The sequence below is a fragment of the Pempheris klunzingeri genome, chromosome 22 (assembly GCF_042242105.1).
Source record: "Pempheris klunzingeri isolate RE-2024b chromosome 22, fPemKlu1.hap1, whole genome shotgun sequence".
Lineage (NCBI taxonomy): Eukaryota > Metazoa > Chordata > Actinopteri > Acropomatiformes > Pempheridae > Pempheris > Pempheris klunzingeri.
Window position 1 is genome coordinate 5,114,719 of NC_092033.1, and position 22,803 is coordinate 5,137,521.

The 22,803-nt window shown below is 42.5% G+C and overlaps 2 protein-coding genes across 4 annotated transcripts; one reads left to right on the top strand and one right to left on the bottom strand.

The window, feature by feature from the left end:
- Nucleotides 1-1,444: 1,444 nt before the first annotated feature.
- atxn10 (ataxin 10) lies at nucleotides 1,445-10,323 on the top strand. The gene is made up of 11 exons (XM_070853697.1): nucleotides 1,445-1,575; nucleotides 2,024-2,215; nucleotides 2,538-2,623; nucleotides 2,732-2,828; nucleotides 2,983-3,147; nucleotides 3,243-3,323; nucleotides 3,403-3,559; nucleotides 3,799-3,916; nucleotides 4,252-4,427; nucleotides 6,560-6,623; nucleotides 8,222-10,323. The coding sequence occupies exons 1-11, from the start codon at nucleotides 1,445-1,447 to the stop codon at nucleotides 8,404-8,406; spliced, it is 1,452 nt and encodes a 483-aa protein (XP_070709798.1). The 3' UTR covers nucleotides 8,407-10,323.
- Nucleotides 10,324-12,085: 1,762 nt separating this feature from the next.
- On the bottom strand, nucleotides 12,086-22,243 carry wnt7ba (wingless-type MMTV integration site family, member 7Ba). 3 transcript variants are annotated; one of them, XM_070853514.1, is made up of 5 exons: nucleotides 22,197-22,243; nucleotides 19,008-19,387; nucleotides 17,525-17,751; nucleotides 13,840-14,111; nucleotides 12,086-12,761 (listed from the first exon to the last, which is right to left on the bottom strand). In XM_070853514.1, exons 2-5 carry the CDS (start codon nucleotides 19,088-19,090, stop codon nucleotides 12,282-12,284), a joined length of 1,062 nt encoding a protein of 353 aa, XP_070709615.1. In that variant the 5' UTR covers nucleotides 19,091-19,387; nucleotides 22,197-22,243; the 3' UTR covers nucleotides 12,086-12,281. The 3 variants fall into 3 exon arrangements, with proteins under 3 accessions (XP_070709615.1, XP_070709616.1, XP_070709614.1); XM_070853515.1 differs by lacking the exon at nucleotides 22,197-22,243 and adding an exon at nucleotides 21,333-21,673 and having other exon boundaries at nucleotides 19,018-19,387; XM_070853513.1 differs by lacking the exon at nucleotides 22,197-22,243 and adding an exon at nucleotides 21,333-21,673.
- Between the last annotated feature and the right edge of the window lie 560 nt (nucleotides 22,244-22,803).

A 22,803-nucleotide genomic window follows, 5' to 3' on the forward strand; every position in this document is an offset into this window, starting at 1 on the left:
GCTTTGTTGTTATATGACTGTCACGATACAATGTTTTTCGAACTTTTTGATATTTGCTCTCTTTCATCTGTTTTGACAGACCAGATGCATCACGCTTCATTTGATTATAAAATGCTTCATGTAAGGACTTTCTTTCTACAGTGATTGTGTTTTGTACCAGATTGTACGGCCATCTGTGAATAATAAACATGTGGTTAATTGTGTTCATGTTTTTTAGTGAAGAGAGCAATATCCTCTACCACTGCAGACTAAACCAGCGGCCGTCTAGTTAGAATAACTGAGGTTTCCAAAGTAACTAAAATCTGATAGGATGGCCTGTTTTTCCTGTAACTCAACTCTTCAGATTCCCCATTATACCATACCACTTCCACTTTGTGAGGATATTTCCAGTTACTCCACTCAAAGAATGAATAATAGGATGCCTATACTGGGAATGTTTGGATCTTCAAATACCTCATCTTAAACCTGACAAATTGCTTGAGGTGGATGCTTCTTACCATCCATAATCAACTCTCTTCCACATTGATCTGCCTTTCACCACTGCCGTGCTGTGCCTGGCCAGTGAAAACACAGGGGACAACCATGCGGAGGGAAATCCTGTAATCTAAAATTTGCCACTCTACTTGGTACTCCCAAAGGCCTGTCCTGTGAGCTGTGTTGTTGCAGCTGCAACAATTGCCCCGCAACATCTCCGGGTTCTGTGAATTGATCTTCAGACTTTTAACGTGGTTTTAAGTGAACAGATTTCAGATGTGACTGCAGCTGCAGCTTGCAGCCTGCACGGAACGGCTTTCTCGGAAATTATTGGGTGCAATATTGTGGATCTGTCAAACTATAGGTAGGTATTTGTGATGGGAGCTGCCCGCTTGCATGAATAACACACTCAAAACACCTCATCTTAGACTCATGATGTATATAATCTGTAGCTTGAGCAAATGAAGTTATAAAATATTGTAAAACATACTCAGTGCAAAGAATTTCACAAGACAACAAGGATAACAGGCCAAGATCAGTCTGAACAGACTATGAACCCTTTAGAAATGGTGTCTTATTAGGTACTGTTACTGTTTCATCTTTTGCCCGATTGAAAAAACAATTTTCTTTTGCAGTTGACAGTAACACCACAAAGCAAATGGAATTTCTTAGTTAGTTTGTAGGTTACAAAGTTTCATGAATTAATAGCAATACCTGAAAAAGTGGAAATGCATAGAGGAAGCAAGCAAAAGCCTTAATTATGAGCCCAGTTTCTCTTAATAAATCACTAGAAGTCCATCCCTAACTGTGTCTCTCCTTGTGTTTTTGGCACTGACAGACCACAGAGTGACTTGACAACCATATGAAAACAGCAGCACATGCTCTGGCCCCGCCCTCTTCCGGGACCTCCTCCAATAGCGTGATAGAAAAGTACCCCGGATGTCCCGCCCAGTCGCATGAAGCATCAAACATGGCAGCTTTCAGAAACGACAACCTAGATGCCTCAGCGTCTGTCGCTGGCATTTTAAATGAAAAACGCTGCCCTGAACACCTGCAGGTTTTAAAAACATTCACGGCTGCGTTACGGGACAAGGAATACAGGTGTGGTTACAGTCATTTACCTCTCTTTTAGATGGAAACTGAAGGTGTTAGCTTATCGGCTAAGCTAGCTTGATACACAACGGTCATCTACGTACTGTCAAATATAACGTCCTGTGTAACATTACGGGTTCATTGTTAACAATATAACTCATATATGAGACGTTGACTTTATGGCTGTCTTACAAAGCTGTTACTTACAAAGAAGACTGTCCAAGCTGTCTGGAATCAGACTATTTTACTTGTAATGGCCGAAAAAGCGCAGGTGTAACTAATACCATGAATTGGGTTCAGTGCTGGCAGTCACATCAGTGCAAAGCAGTGATGGTAATATTATTAAATCTGTGTTATCTAAAGGGCTATTCCAGTTTGACTCCGCATTCCCCCCAGGTTTGGGCAACACTGCACTAAAGTAACCATGCCTTCCTTCCTTCCTTCCTTCCTCTCCCAGAGATGCTGTGGACAGGGAGGCGTTCTCCAGGCTTTTAAAGGCCTTGTCTGGACTGTGTGATGAGCTCCAGGCCGCCAGCAGCGAGGACAAGGACCTGCAGTCCGTCCCCCTGCAGCTGCAGTTGGTCGCTGAGTGCTTCAGGGCTCAGAGGAACGCATGTGTCCAAAGCACCCGCAACCAGAGTCTGCTCAGGTGACTCCAGATACTGTGCAGTGTTCCTGAGATAGTGGGAAAGATTAAGACAATATAGGGGTGTTATTCAGCTACAAAGGGTCTGGGATTAGTAGAGAATATGAGAAAGATGTATGAACATCACAAACCGTAGTTTCACGTAATGAACGCCATTTTGATTCAGTCTAAACAAGAATTCAACTTTGCATTTTGAAAATTATAGGCACTATTACTATGTGGTCATGCTATTGTGTCCGCCCTTGTGGATACATGAAAAAAACATGAAGGAACTAAATGTACAGCAAGAGCATCTTCTAAGAATATAATTCTGTTTTCCCTCTAGAGAGCTTGGTTTCATTGATGTGTCCCTTAAACTCTTGAGCTTACTTCAGACCACAAATGTGGAGAACAGAGACGACATATTTGAACGTAAGTCAAAAATTGGATAATTTCTCCTTTTTATAAATTTTTTAGATTTTTTTAGGTGATCTTTTTGAGTCTGATCTGTTTTTTTTTTTTTATCATCCTCTGGCTCAGCTCTTCGTTGTGGGATCCAGTTCCTCGGTAACTTAGCGGTTGGAAACCAAGAGTGTAAAGATGATATTTGGCTGCTGAGCTTCCCAAATGTTCTGCTGTGAGTATTATTTTTATTGATTATGAAGTTTGCCCTTTGTTTTTTACAATAAAACACATTCCATATCAGTATTTTTGTTTGTGAAAGCTCTATCACAGACCCATCTAGCCAGGCATTTGTTCTCACATTGGTCAACCCAAACATGTGTGAACAGGCAGCTGCTCAGTGTTGACGATGAGAAGGCAGTGAACTACGCCTCTATGGTTCTCCACACATGTCTGGATGAAGCCAAGGTGGAAGAACTTGCTGAGCCGCAGAACATCCAGCTGGCACTCAGGGTGATGGAGCTCTGTAGGATCCAACCAGACCTGGACTGGACGTAAGAGTGTGTGTCTGTGTATCAATTCAAGGAATTACCAGCGATTTTCTTCTACTTGTTGGTACAGTTTCTATTTGGTGTTCATTATTTCACAGGGTTCTAATTGCTGCCCAGCATTTCCTAAAGTCCTCAGCTCTGGTGGAGAGTATGTACTCTGGGATGTCTCATCAGGAAAGGTATTTTACATTAAATACAGTTACAGACCGTAAACATAGTCTCATATAGATGGGTCATAGATGTGTGTGTGTTTTTCAGAGTTACTCTACTGGAGCTGCTCTTTGCCCAGCTCAGAGAGGAGGACACAGACGAGTGTGGTGTCCCTCCCAGCGTGGCTCGTTTCCTTGCTAGTTCCTTCCAGAAAGGTTGTGGAGCTGTTCTGACTCTCGCCTGTGGCTCCACTTCCAGTGATGAGGTATAGAAAATAAACCGACAGATGTATCTTCAAAAAAACAGGCCTCAAAAAAACAGAGGTGTATTTAGAAGGCCTGTGGATGTGGTGTTGGTATGATGTTATTTTCCTCATCAAGTGAGTAAACTGTAACATTTGGAGAGCTTATTTCAGTTTTATTTTCCATTGCCCCTCCCTAACATCATCTCATGCACCATCCTTTCTCCACGTGACCCCCACCTTTTGGGTGCAATCCCCTGCAGGTCCTGCAGGAGGCGCTGACAGTGATAAGTCTGCTGGACGTGCTGTGTGAGATGACCTCAGACCTCAGGCAGTTCATGTTCCTACAGAACCATCCAGACCTTCTAGTGACCACTGTTGGTAAATGAAAACACACACGCACAGGCACACAACCTCTCTGATTGGGTCCACCACTGGAGTTTGTGGGTCTGATTTGGCCGTCTTATGGTAAATATGTCATCTGTGCACCATGGACTCTCCTTGAAATGGTACTGTAAAAGATCCAGATCCCCATTAAATCACCCACAGAAAGCAAATGAGGATTATATATCCAAGCATGTCTTAAGTAAATTTATCTAGATCTCAAATTCCAAGTTCACAATTATCTTTAATGGCTCAAACTCAGGGTGTTTTTCTCTTTTTCTTCCTGCTTCATGCGCTCTTTTGCCTTTTCACCCTTTACATTTTCTCTGCAGAGCTTCTGGAGCAGGTGCATGCTATAGGAAAGGCCAGCAAGAACATTTTCAGTGCGTCTCAAAGCTTCTCGTCCTTCAGTGGAGAAGGAGACTCCTCTCCTGTCATCAGCTTCAAGGCCCACCTCATTAGGCTGATAGGAAACCTCTGTCACAGCAATACCGACAACCAGAACAAGGTGATGGATGGATGGATGGATGGATGGATGTAACAGTAAAAGGGTGCTTTCACACCAGTTTGGTTGAGTTGATCTGTAACAAGGGGAAAAAATGAAGACTTTTGGCTCTGGTTCACACTGACTTATTACAAACAAACCAAGGGCTGTAAACAGAGTTTGTTTAAACAAAACCAAACAGACCTACCTTGTAATTATGCTGATGCTACAGCTTAACAGCCTGCAGATAGGCTGAAAAGAGGGACTGGATATTTGTAAATGAATATGTGTAATATTAAACACACTGGACTCCATAAAGCACAAATTAGTTTAAACTGTGTCGAAGGCAGGTTTCCTCTGCACGTCATGAACAAGGAAAAATAGTTTTTGTCTAATATTTAGTTGCTCTTTGGTAAACAACATGATCAAAAATCAGTTTTTCTGCAGATGTAAGCCCACTGCCATTTCATTTGTTGTAATGAGGAAAAATGTGATGAAAATAAGCTTCTCCAAAATACCAGAGTGATATTTAACCAAATTGAAAGTAAGGACTCTAGAAAAGCACGCATAGAATACCTAAAATGAGATTATATTGTGTATGTACCCTTATTTGCCCGTTTTTTTTCTTTTCCTAATCCATTGGGATCCCTCCTCTAATGGGATCTGGGAAGATTTACTCAGTACCCAAGAGCAGAGTGGGGTCATAGGGTCATAGGTCAAGACGTGAGTGAGAGCTGTGGGCTTTCACAGACACATCTCTACACTAAATTAGCATGTCCAGAGTGCAGGTTCTAGTAATGGGCTGTTGTCCTCAGTCCCCAGGAGATCGTGTGGTTTGATAGAACTGAAGGCTGCAAACGAGTGTAACCTCTAATGAAGCATGAGGCTGTGTGTCCCTGTGACTGCAAGCTCACGAGGTCTTTCAACACAACAACTTGGTTTCATGTTGAAATGTGAAGCATTCGCTCCCTCGCTTGAGTGATTTTTTTTTTTTTTTTTTTATCAATTTCCCTCCATCTGCGTCTGTCAGCATCTCACTATTAAGATAAAGCGTTGATAGATAATAAAGCGGATGGGGAGGAGATGGCGTCTATCTGTGGCACATTATAGACTCAGTCCTACTTAATAGAAACAGATTTGTGGAATGCTTGTGGGATGGCCACCCTCTGTTGGCCTCTCTATAATATTTATGGATGGTGATCTGTGGTCTGTCAGTGGTCAGAAATCACCCCATATCTGTTTTCACTAAGATCTCTTCCAGTAAACCAAATGTCATTCTGTTCACCTTTGGGACAGATTGTAATTTCAGATGTGCATGCAAAGCGCTGAACTGCGTGTACCGGCCTGAAGTCAGGGTCCAGTCGCTTGTTATTCATCTCTTTATGGGTTTGGACATAATGTAAGCGACTTCAGACAATCTTTTGGAAAGTGGAAAATGCAGACCTGGGTGCTTGTGCTAGTCAGCGACTTTGTTTCTTTGACAGTTTAAACGACATTTCCATTTTCTGAAACTCAGCACTTTATCTTGTTCTGAAGCTCCTACAAATATGTTTGGAGGGTAACCGCAACGGCAAGAGGAGGGCACAGTAAGCAATAAGCCTATAGAATCAGACACTTGATACAGAGCAGATCACCCTGTTGTGACAGTCTTAAACTAGCCCACAACCACACTGCTGTTTTAAATGCGATGCGAAGCTCTGCTAAGGACACTTAGTCTGAATATGTTTCTTGCCTTAGCATGAAATTTGTACTTTAATTTCTCCTTAAAATGTGATTACTGGCTAGATTGCACTGCTTTACCAAATCCTACAGTCCACTTTTCAATTTTCTTCACTCTATAGAAAGTGTGGACATGAAAATTGTGCCGCAAAAACTTTTGCTGCCATTTGTTCTTAACTCTCCTGTCAAAATTCAACATGTGGTTTTTCAGATTTAATTTCAGGTTTCACGTTGTCCCAAGGATGTTTTAACAAGACACACACACAATTCATGGTGTCATACAATCTCAAATCAAAGTCAGACATTTATCTCCAGAACTAGTATAAAAGTGTCATAACTATTGAACATTTTCAGTGACACCACAGATGGAAAATGAAAGCAGATCTTTTTATCAGTCCAGTTCATTAGTTGATCTCTTATTGAATTTGTTTCCTCAGGTGAGAGAACTGGAAGGCATCCCCCTCATCTTAGACAACTGCAGCATAGACAGCAACAACCCATGTATCCTTTTGTTAACAGAAGTTCATGGTCTGGAAATACAAACACATCTGTGTTTATGTACATATATTTCAAGTTCATCTAAATCATCATTGTCCATTTTTTGCTCAGAAGTCTTGTTGTTCATTGTGTATCGTATTGAGTTTGCCATGTTTGCTGGTGGGATTTCAACCAAAGTTAAGTGTTGCATCAAGCTTTGATTGCTGCAGTGTGTGCCAGCTGGCCAACCAAACTTGTTGAAATTTTCACACAGGGTTCAACCCCTCTCAATACATCTCTGCCTGCAGCTGGTCGACGGCGTCAGCTGACTGGCTGCATTCATTATTGACGTCTTAAGGGCTGCTTGTAAATGCTACTTTTACTGCATCAGAGAATTAAGTCAGCTCTACGCTAATTATTTAGACCATGGTGGTGCTTTTGTATTCAATTGCATTTTGATGTGCGTTTCTTATGTCTTGTCAGCCCCCACTGACATACACAAGGAGGGCAGAATATTACAAACACCTCTAAATGTGATGCAGTCCAATATCACTAACTTCAGCCTCAGAAATTACCCACATGAATGAACATCTCTCTGGCACATTGTTATCAAAAACAGAATAGTGCCATCTTCATAAAGATTGTAGTTATTGAGTGCTGCTGTATTAGTTTGTCTAATGCTGAGATAAATCTGAACTTTATTGTTGTCTGCTTCTAGTGCAACCTGCTAAAATCAGCTTTTGTGTGCCAACAGACCTTGAACTTGAGGTACTTTACATATGATATGCTGTTAGTGCCCGTTTTGACAACATTTTGAGGCTTTCTGTTAAATTTGGAGCGTACAGCTGGTCACTGCGCTGCAGCCCCTGAGTTCTCATCACCAGCCCCTGCTGGGCATCCCGCTACCAGTTGGTATTAGCCTGCTAAAGTCAGGGCACCATGCCAAATTGTTTTTTAATCAGGTCAATAGTCTGAGCTGAGCCTTTGTCATGCCATGCACCTTTCCCATACATTCACACACACTTTGGCTTTTTATGTTCTTTATTTTAAAACTTTCTGTTATCAGAGTTCCAGTCAGGTCTCTCTTCTGACATATAAGATAAGTTCATGCATTTTTTTGTTCCTTTTGTAGTTAAATGTTATATGTACACCCTACACATCTGCCCGCCTTTCCATGTAGGTGTCAGCATTTGTTTCTGCTCAGAGAAAGATTGTCAAAGAAAAAAATGTTTATGGATTTATGCGGGAAACTTGAGAGGGGTGAGCTGAGAATGTTTTGTATCACAAAACATAACCTGCCTGCAAAACCCATTTGTTTTTTGGGCTCTTGGTGTACTCATGCCTAAGGCAAATACCAGGCAGTCATGAGTTTGACTTCCCGAGTTGGACATTGAAAAGGTTGGCCCTGTGTTGAACGTACCACTGTTAACCTCTATGCCAGTCTACCATTTATCTGTCTAGCTTTGTTAGTCTGTTTATGTTTATGTTCCCTGCTGATTTTGTCTTCATTTGAGAAACTAGTGTTGGAAAACATGCTTAAAAATACCAGAAAATAACTACATCTCGTTTCATTCTCTGATAGTGAAATCCTGATGTTGCCGTCCTTAACCGAATGCTTCTAGTTATCAGCCAGTGGGCCATCTTTGCCATCCGGAACCTCCTTGAACACAACACGCAGAACCAGGAGCTGGTTGCTGCCCTGGAACGCCGTGGCACCGCTGACTACTCCGCACTCAAGGAGCTTGGTCTGCAGGTGGTGGAGCGAGATGGAAGCCTGCTGCTCAAACCTGTGAGGAGAGACTCTTGAAAACCTTAGAGGAGCAGCATGGAGAGAGGAGCCCCTCAACCCGCAAGCAGGTTTTCATGTGATGCATTTATTTAGGAAGGAATAAAGTACATGTACACACGTATAAGCTTGTGTGAACATGTACTCTTGTTGTACTAAAAGCCTCATTAATGTTACATAATACTTAAGCTTCAGATGAATTACCTGTCCACTCTCAAACACAACAGGTTTTGTGCCTGTCTAGAATATTTGACAGCCACATTATCAATGGATTAAACAGGAAAGTGCTTTTGAATTAGATATTTCTATCAGAGAAGTATGCATAACTTACTTTTCTACCTCAGTAATGCTTGCGCTCATGCCCAAATGGGGCTTAAGGTTTTCTTGATGCACAAAAGGCCCATGGGGTCCCTCTGGTGTATAAGCAGGAGCTCTTGTTTTGTCTTGACCCGAGTCTGGGAAATGAAGAGTTTGGGAGAGGCGAGCACATGCTGGTACCTTTTGGCAAGGCTGATCCTTTGTGGTTTAATCCAAAGACAAAGAGCACCACAGTGTCTGGGCTTTTCACTTTTCACAGACACTGATGTTACCAGCAGGGGTTGGGGTTTAATCCCAGGCCCATAGTGACTTCTGCAGTAACCGCGAAACAGAGAATGACCAAAACATGATGTAATCAACCCCCTCACCGCCTTACTTACTTAGATGGTGGTAGCTTTGCCAGAGGGACAAAGACTTTTTCCCCCCATTCAACCGCTTAAAAGAACTCCTTATCTAAACAGGTATAATATAAGTGCAATACTAAAGCTGATAACTTGCACCATGCATGTTTTGTAATCTAACAACAATTCTCAGTACACGGTATGAGCTTGTCGCTGTGTCTCTGTGTGCTTTTGCAATCCCTCTTATATTATGGTTATAACTGTAGTGAGTTTAACGCTCAACATAGTGAATTTCATCTTCCTCATCTTATTCTCAACCTTCTCTTTCCATCCTATTGCATTGTACTAAAGCTAGATAAGGCATGCAGGCTTATAGCATGCATCATTGATCATTAACCATCTTTAAACTCACAACATGAGTTTGTGTTTTACACCTCTGACCGCTTCTCTTCTTCATTCCTAAGCTATAGATTTTACATTATACATTAGAGTTTTACCAGACTGCATAGACTTTGAGAGATTTAGTAAATGCTGTACTTTCTGTTTAGCTGTAGCTGTGTTTGCGTGGCTGTGCGTCTTTTGATCAGAGGTAGTGACTCTGTATCAGTAGGTGATGGATGAGAGCAGCTGCATGTGTATGTCCGAAGAGAGGGAGTGAATGAATGAATGAATGAATGAATGAGTGAGTGAATCAGACCAGAAGCATTAGTTTGCAGAATGACATCCCTCCCTGCTCCTCCTGTTGCTGGATAAGCTGAACGGTCCTGACACCTCAACAATGCAGCGCTTTACAGGCCGGCCCACACCCTGCTCCACCCTGTTTGCTCTGCCTCTGATTTTTAATGACAAAATGTATTGAAACAATCGGCTGGACTCTCCCCTCAATCCGCCTGCATAGTGAAGGGAGCTTATGCGGTTCCGGTCCCCAGGATTTCAGACAGCTAACAAAACAGCTGTTACTTGCGCTCGACTGGCTGGCTGCAATGCTTTTCAGCCCCACAGGAAAGAGGCTGTGCGAGTCAGCCGGGCTGAATGAGGTGGCATGGCCGCGGCCGTCTGTTCACCTCCTAACACATTAGTACCACATCAGTCAAGGCCAGAAGTTCTTGTGTTTCCCATATCAGCGTTTTATACCACAGGCCTCTACTATGTTGTATTTGTGCCTTCTGGTTTAATATTCGCCTTCAGCAGAAAGGGTGTCAGGGTGTAAAGTATATGCTTCATGTTTGGGTTAAATAATATGTTGATATAATGCTTAATAAAGTATTGTGTATGACAACCAGCTTTTTGTAATGATTTAATAAGGCCAATAATGGCCACGTGTGACATAAAACTCAAGAGGCGTTAAAAAACGATGCTCAAATTTTATTGGTAAAAAAGAAAAAACACAACTGTCAATGTTTGTAAGTGATGCAGACTTTGATTTTGCCACGGAACAAATAAGGAAACTTAAAACTGTGTTTGAAATGAAATCTCTGCTTTTAGGGAGCTGTGAGCTGTTCCTAGTTACTGAAAAGGCTATAAAAACAACTGGAAACACAAAAATAGCCTCAATCAAAAGCTGCACAAGTACTTGTTGATAAAGCTTCCAATTTTCTACTCCCAGTTCCATTCATTTACTCAAATACTGAACAGTGGTTTCCACAGAAAGACACTTGATGAATCACTCAGCTTTTATGAGCTACGTTGAACTGTGAAGGATCGCATCGAGATGGACAATCTGGGCTACTTTGTTAAAAACACGTGGAGTATTTACAATTTAAGAACTCTGATCAAAGACATAAATTCCAAATAATTTATAGCTCTCAAATCTGAAAACAATGACATTAGAAAACACTTGTAAATAGTGACTTTCTTTTCCATCTATAAATGACATAAAGTGCCATGTTCTTCATATAAAAATAAACTCTTCAAATTGTTTTGTAAGTTATATAAAGCCTAAATAAACATTTCTGAATACATTAAGGGTGCTGTCCAAAAATAGCTTTGAGGCCTTTGATCCTCTCATACCCCCTTCTGTGTGGTTGGGGCACATGCCATCCACCCAGGCAGGCCTAAACCGCGCTGGAAGGCCTTGTGTAAGCAGAGGCCATCGTGTGGAATTCCACGTCTCTGCCGTTCATGGGAATGTTGGATGTATCTGAACCTGATTGCACCTCTATGGAGTTCCAACGAGGCTTACATGCTTTTCTCAGAAGTCAAGAGCCCTCCGAAAACAAAACAATGAACATGGTCGGGATGGAAAGTGCTGTTCAAACTGACAAGCTGGATGCTTAAAATAGTATGGGAGTATTTTCTGCCTCTCTGGCTCTTCGTGTAACAAAAGGGTCTGGGCTTGGGGGGGGGGATAATGTCCATGAGAGAGATGTCAGCACAGCACTCAATAGCACAACCCCCCTGACTTACTGATGTCCCGTGAAAAAGAGAAAGAAATGTGACTGTGTGAGTGCAAAAGAAAAATAACTCTTTAGTCTTGAAATACGCCACTGACGGCTGGTAGTGGATAAACATCAGATAACAGAGGATTTGGCTGTTTGGTGGCTGTAAATGTGACCAAAAATCTCTCACTACCAGCTTGAAATGTATCAGTAGCAAGTGAAGATCATAAAAGACAGGGGAAATGTTGGAGAGCAACTGAGTTTGCTATCCATCCTATAAGACTTTAGCTTTGAAAGATGTTTTTACATAAATAATTTGTTTTATTTTCAGTGTTCAAACAGAATACAGTGTGAGTGTACAGTTAAAAATATTCCACTGCCGTCTTTCCATCTTCATCAGGAGCCTGATGTCGTTCGTGGCAGTCTGAAGCGCTTTGCTGGTGTAGCAATTCCAGTTAGCGTGTTAGCTCCAACAATAGTCTTTGTTGCTTTTCCTCTTGTGCGTGACATCTGTGGGTGACATCTTTGCAAGATATTGTCTTTGCTGGAGGCAAAAAGAGAACATCAAATCCTTTCACCTGCAACACGTTTGCATCATGTCACAACTTAGTACCAGCGCGTGAAGAATGTGTTTCTTTTTTAACCTCTCGTGTCTCTTTTTTTTCAGTACCCCAAACCTCATGTCTGTTTTCCTTTCGTTAAAGAATTCCAAAATTGGATGTAAAAATGTGCAAATTGTTGAATAAATACTTCCAAGTCCTTCACTTCAAATTCCACTTTGTCTTAACCCTCTTACCTTCAACCCTTGTCCGTTTTCCCCAGCCTCTCCGCTGGCCCCAGTGCCCCACTTTCTCTTTCTTTACTTGCAGGTGAAAACCTCTGATTTCTCACTGCAGGTGTTGCACTTGACGAAACAGCACCAGTGGAACTTGCAGTTGCACTGCCAGATGCGCGTGTAGTGGTGCGTGTTGTAACCCCGGCCGCAGCACATCACGTTACAGCTGTCCGTGTGGGTCGAGGTGCCGTTGCACAGTCTGCCCCGTGTTCCTGTGCTCCCTGTGGCTGTGTCCTCTTCGCAGTAGTTGGGCGAACGCTCCAGGTACACCAGGTCTGTGTCCGTGGGCTTCTGGTAGCCCCGGGCCTCCTTGAGTCTTAGGAAGGAGGGTTGGCGGAGCCTCGAGGCCCGGACCGGCTCTACTTGAACGGCGTCACTGTAACGTTCCTTCAGCAGGTAACCAATCTCTCTGAACTTTGGGAGGGTGATCCAGCAGGTCTTAGTGGTGCAGGAACCAGACACGCCGTGACACTTACACTCCAGCTTCATCCTCTCCTCTAGGATCTGATCGCACAGAGAGCAGAAATTAGGTCCATATGAATTAACAGAGATAGTTAAGAGCTGAAAACAAATTGTGATTAATACACAAGTGGGCATTTTAAATTCACACGCCCATGGCTTGAATTTGAAACAGTTAATAGGAATCGCTTAGACTTCAAATCTGCCTGCTCTGGTAAGCTGGGCTTTCTGCAGACACTTCAACTTTAAGCACGCCAACCAGGATGCCAACTTTATGTCAAAACCTGGGGAAAATAACTCATACCCCAAGACTGTAGTCTCTAATTAACTTTACCTTTCGTCAGACCACATAATGGCGTGACAGGCCGAGAAAACTGACCAGAGCTGTTGTGCAACCATGCGCGTATAGAATTACATGGTGGTTTGAGTCCGATTTATATTATAATGCCATACAAACATTCTCAAATGACAAAATTGACAGGTGACTGTTTGGCCTTGTGGCAGATGTTAATGCTGACGTGAAAAAAATGACTTTCATTTTTATTAGAGGACATTTTTCAAGTTTTCTGATTGACTAAAGTCCTAATTAGAGCATCTTGTATCTTGTTTGTCCAGAGCACTAGCTAATCATTGACTCTGTCTTCCCCTGCATGGCTATCACATGGTGGGGGAGTTTGCTCTTGACTGAGGTTGGTTCAGTGTGTGCGGTGGTGCAGAAGCATGGTCTTTGGTGCTGCTACTGAGAAAGGAAGAGAGAGAGACTTGCAATAATATCCTCTATCCTCACTTAATGCGGAGTAATTCAATGAATGGACTGAAGGGCTGTGGCACATTTCCATTTTGGCAGCTGTATCTGCCAAGTTTTGCATTTCTGTCACACATACTCACTCACACTTGCACTCTAGTATACAGGAGCTTTGTTTAATCATTTCTGCACTTGTACAGTCTAGGGCTCATACATTTATAGTAACTAATGCAAATACCCAGAAAATAATTTTTAAAATCCTGAACAATCTATGTCAATTTAGCCATTTCCTCTTCCTGCATAATCTTATTTATAATGAAGTATGGTGTTGATGTAGTTTTACACAGTTGGACCTCAAATTGCTTTGGTTTGCGTTACCTTTCGCCCTGCCTCATTGTTGTGCAGGTTCATAAGCCGCCGGGCGTTTTTCTTGATCTCACGGGCGTCTACAAAGCGTCGCGAGAACTCCACGCCGTATTTAACATCGGCTGAGCAGCCCCCCCACTTCCAGCCCTCCTCCTGGTCGTGGTAGCCCTGCTTCTCGCGGTCACAGCCGCACTGGCTGAGGTTGCCTTGGCTGCAAGCTGTGGTCACTGCGTGAGCAACTCCGGCTGCGGTGATGGCGTAAGTGAATGCTGCCTCCCTGCTGCCTAATAAGAAAAGAGCAGAATCAGAATAAATTCCAGTTGGAGAGGAAAATAGCAGAAAGTAACATAATACAAGTGCTATCATTGTTTCAATCGACTCACTTTTTTCTATACAAACACTAGTTTTTCCATTTAAAAGAATATATAGAAACACTTTCTTATCAAAGGAACACTGCACCAATTGTCCATGAGGTGCAGTTTAGATTTTGAGATTCAGATTTTAACAAGAAAACCTGTATTACAAACTGTGAGTGAGTGGTTTGAAAGAGGTAGGCATTTAGGAGGCCAGAGGGTCCAATGAAGTCCGCTACTGAGTTGCATTATAGGGAAATGTAGGATCCACTGTTTGTGGAGCTTGGCCCACACTACAGACTAAACCTCAGTCTTTTGCTGAATCGATATTTACAGCTGATGGTCGAGGCCCTGCACACCCACACAGATTGTTTTCAGGTAGAGTTTGGGCAGAACGATGCTGGAAACGCATGAGGTCACCAAACTTACCAATAAAAATTAGGGAAGTGTAATTTCTGACATAAAACTAACACGACGTATAGAGATTCTGTCTGTCAGACAAGAAGAGGTCTGATTCAGGCAAAATAAGTAGAAACACTGACTGTCTGTGGCGCCACAGCAGCCAAATGGTTAAGGCGCTGACTGTACCTCATAACCACATGGTCCGATTCCAGATGAGGCATTTGCTATATTTCATCTGTCTCTCTTTCCTCCCTCATCTCCTGTCTGCCTCAAGTTTTACAATACATATGAAATGCCAAAGAATAATGTTAAATAATCTTAATTGGGTGCTCCCTTAAGGAAAGATTACCATCACTTTGGAGTGCGTCACTGATTTGGTTTGTTGAGTATATTAATGTTGGATGTCACAGTGGCCGTCGTATGATATATACGACTGTTTGACTAAGTGCCTGATGTAATTTTACTCAGTCTGTCTTCATTAATGTGCACTGTCAGCAGCAGGAGACGGCCATACTCTTTTCAGGCCTAATTGACTTTTAATACTGTATGCGGCTGATCAAGTAGCTACATGTAAGCTGACTTTGAGGAGCATATTACAGACCATCTATATAATCTTGTAATAACTTGATGATTTCATTTAGCGCCTTGTTTTATTTCTCTGATCTGCATCAGCAGTCAGTCACTGTTAGAACTGTCATCAGTTAAGGAAAGAAAACACAAGTGACATCTACTGGCTGACTGGAGGAGCTGTGTCTTAATGTTTTTCATCAATGAAAGTTCTCACGCAGCTTAAGTGTCATTCTGTGTCTTTCTTAGGCGGTCCGCATTATTATAGCAAATAATACCGCTGCGTTGAATGTTGAAATAATCTGTGGCCAGATTTGACTGAGATGCTCCCATTTCCAAGCTTTTGTATGTCACCATTTGAACTTGAGAATAAACACATTTATATTTATGGCGTGGAGGGGGAAATGAATTTATTGGCACTACAATTGGTAATAGGATATCCTCCCCCTCCAATCAGGATAATGCTGGGCCTTCGTTCTTCTCAACAGCCCAGAGTATTAATGCATGGCGTCTCGGGTAGAGGCGATTCTAATGGCTCCCTTCCAACCTGACAGACTCACTCGCAGAAACCATCGGGCCTGCGGTTCCCCCGGTCCATAACTCATAACAAACTCTGAAGTCTTCTCTCATCAGGCTAAATCCACGACCCATTCAGATATATTGTATGGTGAGCATTTCTCAAGGCATCAGGCGGATGCAATAGCCAAACAGCCATCTCCTCGCACCGTGATTTGTTTTGATTGTACAGCAGTGCATGCAGGGCTCCATTGTTGCCATCCAGCTGCTGGAGCTGACTTCAATTAGTGGTTAGCATGAATCTCTCTGGTCTTTCTCAATGCTTAATGAGTTCACGGGCCCGGCAGGTCAATCAAAGGAAGTGGTGGATGCTACGTTAGCGGCGCAAGAGGGGGTATGGCCCTGGCTCACGTTTGCATTTTTAAAAATAGAAAAATGGACACGATGGCCAAACGAGACGTAATGAAGATGAAAAGAAATATGACGATCTCTGTATTTGTGTTTTCATATTAACAGTATAATTAGTTTTCTACAGATCGAATAAAATTCAATCTTCCAGGAAGTTCTTATTTGGTAAAACTGTCTACGCAGTGAAGACATGAGGATCAAAACTGGGTCCAAAGTGTCTCTCACTTACACACCACAAAAGAAAAGAGACATTTCCTCTGACAAAAGAAATAAAGGGATCCAGACGTCTGTCTGCTTGTCTCCCGTGTAGAAGAAAGTGATTGCTCCCAGAGCTGCTAGATTAAACATGGATCCAAACCCACAGCAAGACCGCAACAAAACATTTCGGACTGAAGTACAATTTATATAAGAGGTTCACATTAGGAGCAAACAGGCTCCTGTGAGAAATAAAACTGGGAAGAATGTGGACTAAAACCAGGGAGACGTGTTAGTTTACGTGTTTACAGATCGTGTAGGTTTGATATAAATGCTCTCAGAAGATGGCACACCCAGATAGGCATTAGACTCTCACTTATAAGGAAGTCTTCACACTCCGTTTATGGCTGCTGTGACAGTGTGTGTTGGAGGCACAGTGAAGTCACAGAAGCACATATCAGCTACACATTGAAGCTTCTCTGGGGACATTAACAAGGCCTTTAAGTTGCACTTTTTGGTGTTAGTGTCTAAGAGATGCAGAAAATTCATTGTGGTTCTTGGTATTCCAAGAATGCTTTCTGCCACCCATCTAAGTCTGTTTTGTGCCACTTAGGCGAGCAATGCTGCAGCTTTTTCTCACGCTGTTACAGGAAGTATGAGGACAATGAAGGAAAAATCTTCTTTCAACTTCAGTAATTGGAAAATCTCAGTTTGGCCCAGTTTGGTTAGATTAGGCCATTTAAGACCTGCTGACACACCTTTGGAACGATTAAAGCAACACCAACATTGGGGATGTGTCGACCTGATTACACGCCAGTCCACACTCATGCCTCAAGGCTAAGATTTCTACTTTTTGCTCCTAAATTATGTTTGATCCAAGTGACTATTGTGAAAATGTGGGCATTTACAGTCCAGAGATTTACTTAAGCTAGTGTTTAAAAAAAGGCAAAAACCAGTTTGACCCCAGGGGCCGACCATGAACTACCATGTTCCCAGTTTGAGTCCAGACAAGGATCTCTGTTGCATGTCATTTTCCATTTCTCTCCTCATTTCCTATTAAAATCTCAAATAAAAGCATAAAAATGCCAAACCAAAACCGTAAAAACCTTATTTAAGATGTTTGTTACAATGTCTTCTGTCCTCTGAGCAACTTCCCTCCACTTGCTCGGCCTACTTTGCTGTTACTTTGTCTATACTGACATAATTATATTTTAAAACTCCTTGAGGAAAACTAAAGAAGTTTCAAACAGACTGACCTACTCTCAGCTCTTGTCCAAAGACGGTCCTCTCGCCCAGGGCTGAGCAGTTCCACCGGCCGTAGCGGAACTGGTACTGACACTCATTGATGCCCAGCTGGGCGCCCTCGCCAATGACGATGATGGCGTCAGGGCGACTCTGACAGAGGGCTCTCTGACGGGGGGCCAGTCCCGGTATCTTGTTGCAGATGATGTTAGCACCCAGAGCTACCACAGAGGACAGCGCCCTGGGCAGAAAAACACAGGCATTGATTAGAGGGACTTTAAAGACAGAGCGAGACAGCTGCTGTTTTTACAAGGAAAAAGTGAACAGATAAGAGAAAGAAAGTCAACATGTAGTTTGGATTGAACTCTGTGCCGTGGTTGAACATTACCTGGCTACAGTTTCTGAAGTATTAAGTATTAAGATTTGTTATCAATGAGCAATAACATTTTTGATAAAGTTTTCATTACAGTTGCCAGTCAATAGATTATAAAGACAGACACGATACGAGCACACTCTCCAGCATTCATCCTTACCCCACATCACATCATGTGTAATCTAATGGACCTTCATAGAGACGTGAAACAGAACAATCGTTACTTATAGCAATGGGTCCAGATCCAGCTCATTTCTGTCTCCTCTCTTCCTCTCTGTATTACAGAAAACATGAACCACCACAGCTATTTTAAGTCTCAGGACCTGCCCTTGTTATGTATGAGAGGCATGTATGGTGCAGCAATCATTCTCTTGGTGAGGGCCTGGGTCTTTTAGTGCCATAAGAAAAAGAGCTCATTACATTGGGCTGCTAAGGGCAGAGCATTAAGTAGTCCAGTATGACTCTTTTCCATATGCTGCTTTCCAATTATGGCCCTTGTCTGACGAGGTGCTCCTATGACAAAGTGGTTCTGGTGTAATGTGTAAATCCGTAGGAGCAGGTTATCTCATCAGCTGCGCACATATTGGAACATGTAAAAATCATGCAGATTAAATATTGGCTAAGTCTTCGCTCAGGTCTCCATCGACTCTTTATAACTGGTCGATTTATGACTTAATCTTTGAATGAAAATGACACAACTTCTCATATTCCGGGAATAAAATCCGCAGCTCTTTTCCTGTGGTAGTCTGTGATTCCATTGTGGAATAAAATGAAAACGGTTAAACGGCACAAGCCAAGCGTCTCTTACCCATGTTTCCTAAATTTTGGTTGACTCGATTTTCCAGGTTACATTTTTTCCCCCATTTCCAAAGTAATCTGCCACACCAGAATGAAATACAGCCACAAGAACGATTTAAAGTATGGCCGCTTACTTTATTTAACAAAACTGAGTTTTTAATGGAAAAATCGTGTTTCCTCTTTATAATAAAACACCTGCAACAACCAGCTAATGCATCTAACTGTCAAATTTCCCGGTGCGTAATTGCGCGCAAGGCACAACTACTTGCCAGCAAATCAAACCAACTCGTGTTCGAATTAAGCAAGTGCATTGATAAGAAACCTACAGGTAGCTACCGCTGGTGAGGATGAGGAAGATCTGCGGGTAGTAGACGGACAGCAGCGCACTGCGAGACGAGATGATGAGCATGGTTGCGCATTGAACACAACTGGTTCTGCAGTTCTGCTCTCTTGCGGTTAGAAAAGATAAGAAGTGGGGATAAAAAAAGAGGGTGAGGTGGGAACAAGTATATCCTTTTATCTCAAATCCGAGAGTTGAACGCTGGGGTGTCGTCGCTTCCTTCTGCTGCTAGTTGAGAGGCGGCGTCTTCAGCTAGTTGGAGCCGTGGCGCGCTGCGGCAGCTCCAAGCTCCGCTGCCCATGTGTTGGAGATGAGAGGCTGCATCCCACGGCCGAAGTGCGCTCTGCCACCTGGACTGATAGAGGACTGGGAGGGAGGGAGAGAGAGAGTGGGAGAGAGAGGGAGAGGGAGAGGGAGGGTGGGGGCAGATGAGGTTCTGGATGTATGATAAGTCTCCAAAAGTGAGACTGTTGTGGCATTGGAAGGGTGGGAGACAGTGGCCTCTCCCGGTGCAACACCCCCCTGGGGTGAGTCTGCACCCTGCATCCCACAGTACCCCACCCACCCATGCAACTCTCTCTCTCTCTCTCTCTCTCTGTCTCTCTCTCAGTTTTGTGAAGTTGATCACTAAAGGTAAATCTTTACATCTAATCTAATATTTGCATTTTCAGCTTTGACTGATACACTGCCTGCTGTGGGATGCAAACTGTGACCATCAAGGTAAAACTATGCCACCCAAAACACAACTTTAATACATTTCACATGCAGAATTACCTTCACACATCTATAGAAATTGCCAACTTTTGTCCCTGATATTGTTAACCGTCATAAATTCACATCTTCCTTCTTGTCTCTGAATAAGAGAATGTCATTGGCACTTAACCAAATATCTACACTTACTCTGTCAGGTCATGCACAGCTCCTGGTGGAGGTTTTTATTTAGAACTAAAGTAACATGAAATCCTGTTTTTCTTGGGTGATGTCTTTGGAAATTACCAAATAAGTTGTTGATTACAGTGGATGTCAGCCAAAAAGGGTTAGAAAACGTAGTTTGCCAAGATGGTACCCAGTCGATTGATCCATTGGTCAGTCAATAGAAAACTATTTTACAGTTATTTGTAATGTTGCTTCCTCCTTTTTGACCAGTTTTCAAGTAAAAATGGCACAAATGAGTCTGTTCCAATTCCTGAAATCTGATCATCTAAGTTTTTTTTTTGTCTTATATGATAGTAAACTGAATATATTTGAGTTTTGAACTGTTGAATAAGTCACATTGAGCTCTGGGAAATTATGAGAAGCATTTTTAACTCTTTCAGACATTTTAGGAACAAAACAATGAATTGAGAAAATATTCATAACCATTATAATCACTAGTTGCAGCTAAACAAGACAACAAAAGACTAAAACTAAAGTATGGAAGGAAAAACTTCTTTGATATGTCCCACGTGATGCATTCCTTGTTCAGGGAGTTTGTGTTTTTCTGCGATTGGCTCTTCAGCAGGGCAGATGCTCACTGAAATGCACTGAGAGCCAGTTGAGGAGACTCATTGGTCTCAAATGCATCACCAACAATACGCCCTCATGTGGTAGCATGAAGTTAGTATCATCAACCCAAAACATCCGGCTATACATTGATGCTAGAGAGCACAGCAGGTGATGCCGGATGTGCAAGCAACAATTTATCAGGTTCTGCTTTCTGATGTTTGTCTTTAAATTTCTTTCCCTCTTAGAAAAGCAGGAAACATTTTTTTGATCAATGACTATGTTACAATAGATGTAAGACTTTTCTGCATGGTTTATATTCTTGTTAAACTCCGTTAAAAGCCTTTGAAATGCCGAGGTGTAATGACATGGAAAAGCCAACAAGAGCGACACAAAAGGATTTTACACTGTTTCCTCCTCTTAAAGATGTTCCCTGCAAACAGCGCCCTGTTTGTCGTGGAACTTTAAAGGTGGTGAAACAAGTACAATGGGAGGGAACCATCCTGTTCAATTCCACAGGAGGGGTTTTATAGGTCTACTTCACAGAGTGGACGGAGGACAAAGTACATATTTTCTACCCTTCTTGTTGACATTTTGGAGACCAAAAATTGAGACATTCTGCGCTTTGCTTGTGCTGAACAAATAACCACAAGCAGATAATAATAATAAGACTTGTTCCAAAATAAGATATCAGTCATCTGAACAAAAGTGAGTCCCTCTCTAAGAGGGTAGTTTTGTGGAAATGAACCTTTTCATTTAAATTCCCTCTAGCTGCCAATAAAGCAGTTTGAGAGATAGCAGCGATTTGGAGAATAAAAGAGTAAAATACCTTTCATTCTTTGGCTGATTGGCCTGATCATCATGCCCACTCAGGCTGCGTGTAGCTATAGCTGCAGTCATGTGTGCTCAGTACTGAGAGGAATCAGGCTGCTGAAACCTCGTCACAGGAACTCAATCTGCAGCTATTTCAGAGGACGACTCACAGATAATGTTTCTGGCTCGTGGTCAGCAGAGGCAGAACCCTTCGTATATACACATGTGTGTGTGTGTTCTGCATGCCTCCTACTCTCGGTCTCTTTCCTGCTCCCTCTCCCGCTGTCTTTCTGTCCAAATAATCCTCCTAAACCACAATTTCCAAAGCCAAGATAGCACTTAAGCAGCGTGCACTCACTGTCCTGGCGCTCGCACAGTGATATCTGTTTCTTTTCATATTTTTGTGAGAAGACGTGGCGAACGTGGACTTGGGACGTTTGGGGCTACGTTGGAATTCTCTTTACTGCTGAACAGGATGTCGGATCAGTGTCGACAGCGGCAGAGCTTTTTTTTTCTTCTTTTTTTTTGTTTTGTTTTCATCTGTCGGGACGGCTGTTAGAGTTTTGACAGAGGAGGCTTAAGAGCATCTTCTCCATGTGGATCATGAGTGACAGGGCAGGGAGAAACTGGAGCAGTGACACAGTGGGGCCTCCGGCTGGAAGCAGGCCTAAAAAGTCCAGATTAATAGTGGTGTCTTGTGGCTCCTTGTGCTTTTGGGCCTGTCTTGTCCTTGAGCCCAGAATCCCAGGCTGGGTCCCCGAGTGGTTGCCGAGGAAACGGTGTTGTTGATCATAATAGTAAACATCTGATAATTAATCACAAGTGACATTTTTTCTAAAGAATAGCAAGGCTCATAGGTGAACGTGAAAAGGGAAGTTACTACATGCAGATCCATCAACAGCTCGCTGTTGGAGCGTCAGTCCAGGCGCAGCGCTGAGGTCAGGCTTATATGAGCCGATTGGCATCAACTGCATTATTCATTCTGCTCATTCACAGCTGCTTTGACTAATAACATCCACTTATACAGCACGGCCATAATCACCTGACACTTCCCACTATTACTCTGCTGATTAGCTCATGCTTACCTCCTCCTTAAGATGTTGGTACTATTGAATTGAACTAAGATTTAATAGTCATGTGTGTGGTTGTTAAGGGCAGAGCCTTACCCGCCAAATCTAACTGATTAATAAATGAATGCTCCACTGTGAGTGCGTCTGGCTAAACTGTGGCGGTTCACTTGTCCACACACAGTTAGTCAATATGAAACACGAATGTCCTTTTTGAAGGTGGTGATGCTGTTTTATTTGAAATTTTCCTCTTAACTAGGGAGAAGCTAGAACTCCTTTTAAGAAAATATCTTAGGGACACAATCAGTACTTCAAAAATGCAATAAATCAAATGATATATTGTAATACTACTCAGCACGTCACAAGCTCCTGGTCTTCAGACAGTAGTCAAGAATGGATAGCACAAAGAATATAAATAAA